This window comes from Mytilus trossulus, chromosome 1 (genome assembly GCF_036588685.1).
Source record: "Mytilus trossulus isolate FHL-02 chromosome 1, PNRI_Mtr1.1.1.hap1, whole genome shotgun sequence".
NCBI classification, from domain to species: Eukaryota; Metazoa; Mollusca; class Bivalvia; order Mytilida; family Mytilidae; genus Mytilus; species Mytilus trossulus.
The window spans coordinates 17,245,826-17,256,901 of NC_086373.1; the positions used below are offsets into that span (position 1 = coordinate 17,245,826).

The 11,076-nt window shown below is 31.6% G+C and overlaps 2 protein-coding genes across 2 annotated transcripts; both read left to right on the forward strand.

The window, feature by feature from the left end:
- Positions 1-707: 707 nt before the first annotated feature.
- LOC134717301 (universal stress protein Slr1101-like) lies at positions 708-5,427 on the forward strand. The gene is made up of 4 exons (XM_063579975.1): positions 708-1,077; positions 3,185-3,265; positions 3,948-4,039; positions 5,104-5,427. Exons 1-4 carry the CDS (start codon positions 1,005-1,007, stop codon positions 5,293-5,295), a joined length of 438 nt encoding a protein of 145 aa, XP_063436045.1. The 5' UTR covers positions 708-1,004; the 3' UTR covers positions 5,296-5,427.
- Positions 5,428-6,717: 1,290 nt separating this feature from the next.
- On the forward strand, positions 6,718-10,739 carry LOC134706813 (universal stress protein Slr1101-like). The gene is made up of 4 exons (XM_063566112.1): positions 6,718-6,955; positions 8,412-8,492; positions 9,248-9,339; positions 10,333-10,739. Exons 1-4 carry the CDS (start codon positions 6,886-6,888, stop codon positions 10,522-10,524), a joined length of 435 nt encoding a protein of 144 aa, XP_063422182.1. The 5' UTR covers positions 6,718-6,885; the 3' UTR covers positions 10,525-10,739.
- The last annotated feature ends 337 nt before the right edge of the window (positions 10,740-11,076 follow it).

Sequence of the window (11,076 nt, forward strand, 5' to 3'; positions counted from 1 at the left end):
CGCATTTTAGATGAAGACATATAAAGCTTAACCAGGCAGACGAGCATCTTCGCTAACCAGGGTTACGATCCGCTTCTGAAGGTGGTATACAAGATATACAAATATTAAAGTCAGATGACAGAAATCGTTTTACCACTTAATTATTGGAGCTATTTACTGTGAAAGACATTTATCAAAGCTTTATGGCTAAAACTATTAAAACAGAAACTTAAAAGTAAAAAAAAAAGTTGAATTGTAAGGTACCGGCCCCGGCCGCTGTAAGTATTCGCTGATTAACAAGAAGTTGATAAGCATGTGCATAGAAGTTCATGCTCACTTCTAGCTTTGTACCCTGAATACCCGCTTTTATATAACACACCCTCCTAACCTGTTGACAGCTGGACGCCCTCTTCCTTTCTTCTGATCCCCCATTTTTTCCATGTTCCCTTTACCTTGTCCAGTCTTTCATTTATGAGCTGTTAAGCTATAAATTTATCTTGAATTTTAAGAATAGTCGACTCAAACAGTGAACTTAAAATCATACTACTTTACAATGGGGATTTATATTTTCAACATAAATATTGGATCATGGCAAAATACTATTTACATGATCATAAACTTGTAACTGATAAACCCCCGATTAGCGAGTTCTTGACCTTACTTGTGTTAATATATGATATAAATAAATAATACTTCGATTATGCATTCGAGTGCATTGCACATATTTTGTCTAAATAATAGGAAACACGTGGTAAACTTTGGTGCTTCACTGAAGATTCCGTAGAATAATTCAGAGTGATGAGAGTGTTTTAATCATAGTATTTATCAGTTACTCAACAAATTAACGTATTCAAAGTACAACCTTTGTATTGAAGTTTATCTAATTGATTTGTTTGACTGTTCATTGATTATAATTATCCACATCTTAATGACCTTCGTTGCTGTCTTGGTGAATGTTTTTAAAGTGCTATAAATAGTGTCGTTCATTTCCCGATACATTCCAGCATCAGCAACTGACCAAGATCATGGCTTCAAACAAAAAACGGATAATTGTGATTGGAATTGATAACAGTGAGTTTGCAGAAAAATCATTTGATTGTAAGTATCTTTACATTTTTTAAAACTTATTCAAAATATTGTCCAGCAAAATCACGTGGAGAGCCGTTTTCCCTAGTTAGATCTAGTTACTATCAATTATTAACTCAAACAGTTTAATACAACACTAACCCGAATAATCCAGTCGTTATATTACGCTCCCTATCGATCACTACATGAGAGAATCGGAGACGGTAAGGGCTTGAATTATTCGAGTTAATACAACACACGAGTTTGGGAGGTTGGCCCATGGGTATCATCAATACGTCATTTTACATGACATACATGCCACTTGTAGATCACTTATGTAATCCAATATCCTGTAGCCACTTCAACTTCAAATCATTTCAGTCTGGTCTATATGTTAAATGGGATTATTATATTACATACAGGCTGAAATCTATTCCGACTCCTTATAATGGGTCTAATTTTCAACTGCTCTATCCCCCCTTTAATATTCTGTAATATTTTCACTTGTTTAATGGGTGTTTGCTCCTACCTATAACACACAGGCACTTGTCTCAGAATTTTTTTTTCCTATATACCTTATTATAATAAGGTATATAGGAATTTTTTTTCTGAGACAAGTGCCTGTGCTATAACATTACTAATTTTTTTTAAAAATCACTCTATTATCATTTATACCAATATAAAGAAAGAGGGTGAAAATAATAATAGAGGGTAAAAATGCACTTTATTTTTTATTCTTGCTGTATTCTAAGCACGAACAAAACCAGGCAACATGCCAGATCTAGATAATGGGTGTTTAATAGTGCTAATTCGACATGAATTTTATTGACATGTGATGGAAGTAAAAAATAATTATTATGACTTCAGTTTTGTTTTACCATGTTTATGAAAAAGGTATTCGTAAACACAATAAACGGAAAAGCATAGGACATCAACAGTTGCAAGATATTAATATGACTAGTATGCATGTGTATAAACACGGAAATACTACATATATATAGTATTTTATCAGTAGTTATCTGTATGTATAACACAAGTATGAGCAAACGACTGAAAGAATTACTATCGATATTATACGCATATATATAAACAAATTATTATCAAAGATAGTGCATGCAACAAGACTGACAGAGGGAAATTTACTTATATTTGATGAAATTAATTTTGGCATCAACATCACTTTTTGGGCGGAAGTATCGTTTTATGAAGAAAAAAAATGACTAGAAAATTATTTTTAGTAAAAATCAACGTGATCTTAACACCCAGTGTGCTATATAAAGCACTATCAAGATGTACATATCCACTACTCTGGAACTACTATAACAGGCACAAGGCTATGCAATGTGACATTTGATTGCTGACTATACTTTACCCTCGTTTGATTTGTCTTTCATCATGCACGATATTCGAACATTCAAGTTATATGTTAGGAAATCAGAGTTCATTGATTTTTGGTTGAATATACATTTTCATACATCCACACTTCAAACTGTAGATTACTCGATAGCATTTTAACCATTAAAATTAGAATAAATCTATACATCATGCAATTCATTTTAAATTTTAAATACCAACATGTTTTTATTCAATATGGACAAATCTATTTTGATACTAAACATGCTTAAGAGTTTATTATCGACAAATAATTAAATGCAATCGGTAGAAAACATCTAATTGGAGCGAGCTTATTCAAAAAATAGATTTTGTTGTAAATATAGTTGAAGCGGCACTGTTTTATTTAATCATGCCTTGTGTTTAAACATCTAAAATAACAAGGAGATAGAGACAGAGATGCAGCTGGCAAATGAAGTCAGCTGTCCGGATGAATTAAGCACAAATTCATACACATGTATTAGCATTGGTAGATCTTTCGAAATAATACACAAGTCGAAGTCCTCATGTCCTGCCTTAGAAATGGCAACAGATAACAATTGATTCGTTATTATTCGTGGTATACCAACTGTTCGTTGATTTCGTTGGTAAATAGATGAACCCTAAATTTAAATGTTTGACGAAGTACGCATTTTTTTTTTAAATTTGGTATGCTTACTTTGGCAAAACAATAAAATCAAATATCCTCAAAAACACAATGTTTATTTGAGCTTTTTCCTTTATGTTGTTTACACATGTTTTTTTTAAGGGTATGCAGACAATATCAGAAAACCAGATGATGAGGTCATTTTGGTGCATTGTCCTGAAACATACGACTTCACTATGGCAAGTGAGTATATATATTACAGTAAAAGCAATCTAAAAAAATCACTTTTGCTGTTAAATGCAGGTTCAACCATATTATATCCAACATATGACGGTGTTTTTCATAACAATGTCCATTTTCGATGGTAAATTGGATGAAAATAAGAATATTTGGAAGGACTGCCAATGAGACCACTCTCTACAGGAAACCAGAACCAGATTGCACTTTTTTGATTCACCGGCGACGCATTTTAAGTAGTTTTTGGTTCGATAAGTTGAAAATATGTTTTGAAATTTTAAGCCTACTTCATAGATCTTCATAGTTTTATACATGGTTAGGAACATTTCCATCTAACAATTTCGAAATAAAGCCAATTTTTGATCGATCAAGGACTATATTTAACGCCTGAACTGCAAGAGTGAATCTCGTCAATATCGAACATGCATTGGCCTCAATTTTGGTCTCAGTAACAACTATTTAAATTTAAAAAAGTATTGTTTAAACAGAACACAAGTTATTGCATGGAAACGAAAATCATTATAGGTTACTAATTCAAAGACAGAATAAGCAAAAACTCCTACGCATCGAACTTTACCTCCATTACGTCAACAGTAATTTATATCATATTAAAATATAAAAATCATTATTATTTAAAATGATTAAAATTCGGAAAAAAAGATTTATCTGACATATTTTCTTGAAATAGGTCCAGGTGTTGTGAAACAGTTGTTAGAGGAACTGGAAAAAACAGTTAAAACTCTTGAAGATAAATACAGAGCCAAAGCAAAAGCGAAAAATGTAAGTACCATGCAGCAGTCATTGCGTCATTTGGTCCTTACTGAATATATGAACAATTGGTATTGATTATGTACATTTTGTTTAAATATTGTCTTCCGTTGCTTGATAAGATAGAGAGAACGGATTCAAACGAAAAGGTTATCTGTATTACCATGGAAGTATTATATTGAATGTAATACTTTCATGGTATTACCAAGAGTCCTATATGAACCACCATTTTCAAGGAGTCCGTCGGCTGTAATTTTCTTTTTACATTTACATCATCACACATAGATTAACAAAACCAATATTTATATAAAACTATATTATTGCATTTTTTTTTTCGAATTCTTTTCACTTTATATAAATAATGATTTGATTTTTTTTCTCTCAAAAGTTTAGAATATTATAGGAAAAACACAATCATGTTTCGTAAATCAATATGACGTCAAACTCATTCAATTACATGTTGAAAGAAAGATAATCACATTTCATAATTTCGCATCTTTGATGGCTAGGTTACCTTTTAAATCTGTTTCAAAAGAAGATTTTGTTATTTCAATTTGTCTCTCTCCGAGATGCTGTCTAAATGGTGTTTGTTTATTTATAATGTTGTTTGTAGGATTGTAAATGCGAACTTTAATACTCTATCTATGCATCTTGAAAATATGACAATACAAAAAATGAAATTATGCACGAATTCCTGAGGCCCCTCATGGGGGGGGGTCCTAGTAATCACATAATCACCATTTTTTTGCCAATATAATCACATAATCATTAAATATTTGCTTATCTTTAGTAATCAAATAATCATAAACTAAAAATACAGTCCTAGGTAATCAAATAATCATGAAATATTTGGCTTAATAATCAAATAATCATTAAAAAAAACGGCCACGTAATCACATAATCAAAAACCCCATGAGGGCCCTCAATCCTTTCTGTATCATTCCTTAATTAGTTTACATTTTTGGACTTCTTACCAAAAGTAATTGTGACTGTAATAAAATACGTTCGCAACATGCAAATTTATTCCGTTTCAAACTGGTTGCTTCAATTTAAATAAGACGAGTTTTTTTCTTCAGATTGATGGAAAATTTAGGACTGGCCAAGGGAAACCTGGTGAACTACTTATACACATCGCAAAAGAGGAAAATGCCAGCATGATAATAACGGGATCACGTGGTTTGGGGAAGATCCGCCGTACAATTCTCGGAAGTGTTAGTGACTATGTCATTCATCATTCACATGTACCAGTGTTGGTATGTAAAGCCTGAAAGCAGGTTACTGCTACCAAAGCCAAAGAAACTGTATAAACGTTTAATAAATATGGAGTTTAATGTACGCATTGTGTTTTGAAATAATTAAATTGTTTATCATTTAATAAAAGTTGAATTCATTTAATATAATTGTCAATTATGTTATATATTTATAATTTAAGTTTAAGTTTGGAGATGACATTTTTCAATATCAATGCACATCCGTGAAATAAAACATGATTTTGTGTGTGTCCATTACTTAGTTGTGGGGGCTTAGAGTAGTGCCCGCGTTTTTCCTGTCTGTCTCCTAAATTAAAACAGTTGTCCGGACTTTTATCTGTTATATCTTCAGATCTGGCACTAAATATGTGTACGTTAGTTTATTAGTTGTAGTTACGGAACTATTGTCTTCTGTGATGATTTTGTTTTGTTTCGTTTTGGTTGATCGACTTGCAGGAGAATGAAATTTCATGGTGATCGTACTTGTCCTGACTTCCTAACTTATCATTAGTAATGTCTGCAGCACTGGAACATTTTTATGTAACTGCATGCACGTACAATTCATCGTATTTGTGTTTGGTTTGGGGCGTAGGGGAGGGTCTGATGCCGTTTGGGGATGATTTTTTTTTTATCTCCAAACAAACTTTTTTTTACTTCATCTATAAACTTACTACTTTCTTTGACTCAGTCATATATCGGAAGTCGAGCATGCATCAAACAATATGAAAGGGTTTAAAAAAAAAAAAAAAAAAAAAACATAAAAAAAAATAAAAATGAAAGGGTTTTACTTTCTGAAGGAATGGCAGACAAACTTTCACAATGTGTTGATTTTTTGTCATTGCCATTAAAAGTTGGCTTTTGTATATTTAGAGAGTAAGCATGTGTACTGGGTATAGAAGATAGAATGCTCAAAGTAAAGACTTAAGAATAATGTTATCTGCTTCTTCTCCGCTATAGCGGCACTTATTTTTTTAGGGATAAAACCAAAGAGTGGTCGGCTCGGAGTCAGAATAATGTGTCTAGGTAGGATGTCATGGCTTCATTTGAACTAAGATAGCAAGGTTGTCCTTATTATCACATTATCAGTTTCTCATCCTGAATATGTATTTAATTTGCCACTGGACGTTAAACAACAATCCATCCTTCTATATTGTTTCGTATTTTATTACCAAACAAAAAAGAAAAGGACAAAAAGAAATAAAAAAGTACAAAAAACTTAAGATTAGGGAACTCAAACTACTGAAATGTTAAAACATTCAAATGACAAAACTTTACATACCAGAGTCTCTAATCTTTGATTTATTGTTTATTTATACTACCGGTATTAAATGGTCACTTGTTTAGTCACGGTTGCACCGAAACGACAACATGTTAAATAAGTTTTACATTTTTATGAACACACATGTTTCCTTTTACCATGTTTACATATCACCTTTTTTTTTATAAAATGAACATTTAATATTACTTTACCAATGTGAAAGGCATATTTTTGTTGGTTTTTAAGTATAATGTCAGTGACCCGTAGCAACTCAGGTATAAGCTTTCAGTAGACGGAGGTTTGTGAATTTCACATAAAACACATTACTAGACAACAAGGAGGTTAATAACATGGCGGGAACAGGAAAACTAGTATTGATTTCTGTGGATGGAAGTAAATATGCGGATTATGCGCTTGAATGTGAGTATTTTGTGCTTATCTGTAAACAATGAAAAATCTATATTTATTGCCTTTTAATCCCCTTTAAAACACCAAGTGGTATAATACTGCATAGAAAGTTTTAGCGATATTAAGACTACACATCTAGGTCACCCTAGTTAGTATTTCTTGTGGTCATTTTCACTTCCTTACACATAACATATAAGATTAATAGTGTGCGTATACGCTTTTACATTATAAAAAATATATATCATTATATATGACTGGACTAATCTCTTACGCTTCTTCGTGTTATGCCTGTGTCTATGTACAGTTGTTTCAACCAGAAACATTCAACTGAAAATGAAAAGAAGTAATAATGTACATTCTCCCCATGTCATCTGTCATTGTCTTCCAAGGCAGTCTCAATTAAACTTCATTTATCTCATGTCCCACTTTTCAGAACCTATACCTTTTGTTTTAATAATGTATTAAAGATAGTTTCTTGTCTCGAAATTACATGAAATAATTGCGACTGGACATTGAGCAACTCAATCAATTGACAATCAATCAATCCTCAGGTCATCCTTTACATTATAATTGACGTTTGAAAGTACATTCATTAGTATTCATTCACATGTACATAATATGTAACGATTTAGTGACTATGAATTCCATACTGTATAACGAATGTATAAATATCTAAATGTTTACAAAATTGTTATATGGTAGACAGAGACTGACTAAAACCAGTTCTGAATGCATATTTTTATTTTTAAACGCAGTTACAAGTTAAGTTCAAGGCAACTATTCGTCATACTTGAAAGATTTTATTGAAAAGATAACAAAGGTCAAGGAATTTTAACAAACTATTTTTAAATTTAAATATAAAGTTCAGATTAAAAATTTATCAAACTCTTTATTCAATATTTCGATACAAATGTTTTCATTTGGAACTTTTACGAAATAGAAGTCCCTTCATAATATTGATTCCAAATGATAAACATATTCTAGAATATAATTTCCACTGGAATAATTTCCTGGTCATGATTATAAATTTTTAGCTTTTACAAAACTTTTAATTTATTAATATACTAGTACTAAGGCTTTTCTACATCAGGAATATATTACCTTAGCTGTATATGGCTAACTTTTTAGGAATTTTTGGTCCTCAAATATTTATTTTTAATCCGAGCGTCACTGCTGAGTCTTTTGTAGAAGAAACTCGCGTCTGGCGCAAATACAAAATTTCAATCCTGGTATCTATGACGAGTTTATAAACTAACTTTGTTAATTATTGATATGTATGTTATGTATTTCAATATCATGTTCAATGTATTGTTTGTATTATTTCATTTATCTTGCACACACTTGCATAATATCTTCATTTGTAAATTGTTGTATTTGATGATAGTCCAATGTCTGGACTTTTATTTCAATGTAGAAATATTTATACTTTATACTTTACTTACTTAATAAAAATATTTGTGTATTTCAGTTTATGCAAAGCAAATTAAAGCACCTGGTGATAAACTGACACTTCTACACATTCCACAATTGTACTCCATGAAGGACGCCAGTAAGTGTATAAATGTTTAAGCTCATCTGAATCTATGACGCCATGTGAGATATTGCCATCACTTCGCGTCATTCGTCGTATTTATTTTTAAACTGAGTTCTGACTTGAAACGTAAGACTTTTTGAAGTTAACTTGTAAACTTAGGCTGCGTGATGCTTGTGATATTTAATATACAGTTTTGTGTTTTAGTCTTCTCCGTCCAGAAACCTGGCCCCCGTGTTTAATAACAGAGGGATTAAAATACATAAATTGTCATAATCCCCAAACCATATTAGATGTGTTTTTTTGTTGTTGTTTTTTTGTGAGAGGAGGGCCAAAAAATACCTGTAGTCTTTTTGAATATTATCTCGAATAACTGTAAAAGTCAGATAACATGTATGTAGTAACTGTTACAGCAAAAATAATCAGAAATGTAAAGATATATGAAAATGCTAGTACAACTGCAACAATTTGATGACTAGAGTTATTCCTCTTTACAAATGAACAAAAATGTCGAATAACTTAAAAGTTATCCTCAGCCAAATGTTATAAGACTTATATACAATACGTATTAAATACCACAAAACGTTAATTTAGATCAAGTACACTTTTGGGTTGCGTCACTTTTACCATTTCCCAGTTATGCTCTTTATAACGTTATATGATATGTAAGCGGGTTGTTTTTAATATGGTAGCATTATTCATTGCATTTGCAAAACTAGTATTTTTTTTTATCATCAAACTTATTGTTGATTTAATTTAATGTGTTTGTCTAGGTCCAGGTATTATGCAAGATCTTATGAAGAAGATGAAGGCCGGGGCAGATGAAATGAAGGCAAGATATGTTGCTAAAATGGCTGAACTAGGAGTAAGTAATTCGATGATATTTGATAAATAATTGTTAAAACCTCGCAGACGATATTGCTCAAACAAATTATTTTTATAAATTTATGTTATGATATAGAAACTCATTTGATCATGTTTTTTTAAAGGCCGTTAGTTATGTGTTAAATTGTCAGGCAGGTTGACATAACTGGTGAAGTTTGTGGGTGCTTCAATCACTCACTTTAAGTTTGTGAGTAAAAGATCGAATCCAAATCATAGGGGGATAATGGTGTATTTTTTAGGGGGGGGGGGGGGGGGGGGGGGGGAGGAAAATGAATAACTTTGGCTGGAAAGAACTCAACTTAAATACCTGCTCAAAAATGTATATAAATATTCGCAAAGTGGAAAGGGATTGATATAAGTTGCAAAACTTGTTCCCTAATCCACGATAAATAAATATGTTTGAATAAATATTCTGCAACACAAAAGCAGAAAAAACAAATTTGTGAAAAGCGAATATAAATATTTACACGATTGCCGCCAATAAACAAATAAGCATACATAGCAACCGATGAACTCCGGAGGGAATCCTCCTTACCCCCATCCCAAGAATATTTAAAAGTCATCCTCTTATCATTGCACACAATACTATACCATTAAGTCATGCTCAGATACAATAAATATCAGAATTCTGAACAAAACTATTTGGTCTATGCTATTGTCTTCAAGAGACGTGATCGTGTACCATATTTAGTTGCCATGATGTTTTTTATACCAAGAAATACGACTTCAGACCAAAAATAAATTCATCATATATGCCAAGACTAAAATTAAACACTTACGCCAGACGTGCGTTTCGTCTACAAAATACTCGTAACATTCTAATGTAGATGCATACCTTCAAGCGTAATGTATGAAAACAAAAACTATATATGTTTAACAAAACATTGTAAGTGTAGTTGTTTATTTTCTAAACTTCTAAAACAAAAAATTGAAACAAATACGATATTAAGTTTGAAATTTTACTCTTTTTCAGTTGCAAGGAGATGTACAAATTGGATTTGGAGATCCAGGAGAACAAATTTGTGCATTTGCAGCTAAAACTCATGCTGCTATTATAATTATGGGAACCCGAGGACTTGGTGCTATTAGGCGGACAATTATGGGGAGTGTTAGTGACTATGTACTACACCACTCGCATGTGCCAGTTTTAATTTGTCACAATTAAAAATGTCATATCATTCTTAGGAAGATTAGTTTATATGATTATATCTATAGATCTTTAACCAAAACTATAAAAAAAAACTTATTTATGCTTCATTTGTATTACTACCTTATGTTATCCTCTTATAATTTTAATGTACCAAAAGAAAGATATGTACAGAAAAAATGGAAATGTTGAAATAAAAAATTAAGAGCAACACAAATAGATTAATGACTGACCGACCTATTTTAGTTTATATGAACAATGGTAACGGATATGGAGCTTGTAAGATTCACAATATCAGGTTGTACATTTCTCGATTCATTTATTTCCGTGGATTGAGAAGAATCCACAATGCTTCCTATGTTTAACGACGAACACGACTGCTATACAAGTATAGGATATGTGTCATAAACCTGGTTTAATTCAGCACTTTCATTATAAGTAAATATCCTTAGTCCATCATTAATTTGTTTTAACTGTATTTCGTTTAATGTCATGGACTTACTATCATTTGTTTCTCTCGAAATAAAATTAAAACTAGGATGAGATTGGGAAACAGCATGTTGCTCTTGA

Bases quoted from the DNA above. Each gene is read 5' to 3' on its own strand.
- LOC134717301 (XM_063579975.1), top strand. From the start codon at position 1,005: ATGGCTTCAAACAAAAAACGGATAATTGTGATTGGAATTGATAACAGT. The intron at 1,078-3,184 runs GTAAGTATCTTT...GTTTTTTTTAAG, and splicing joins TGCAGAAAAATCATTTGATT to GGTATGCAGACAATATCAGA. The intron at 4,040-5,103 runs GTAAGTACCATG...TTTTTTCTTCAG, and splicing joins CCAAAGCAAAAGCGAAAAAT to ATTGATGGAAAATTTAGGAC.
- LOC134706813 (XM_063566112.1), top strand. From the start codon at position 6,886: ATGGCGGGAACAGGAAAACTAGTATTGATTTCTGTGGATGGAAGTAAA. The intron at 6,956-8,411 runs GTGAGTATTTTG...TGTGTATTTCAG, and splicing joins TGCGGATTATGCGCTTGAAT to TTTATGCAAAGCAAATTAAA. The intron at 9,340-10,332 runs GTAAGTAATTCG...ACTCTTTTTCAG, and splicing joins CTAAAATGGCTGAACTAGGA to TTGCAAGGAGATGTACAAAT.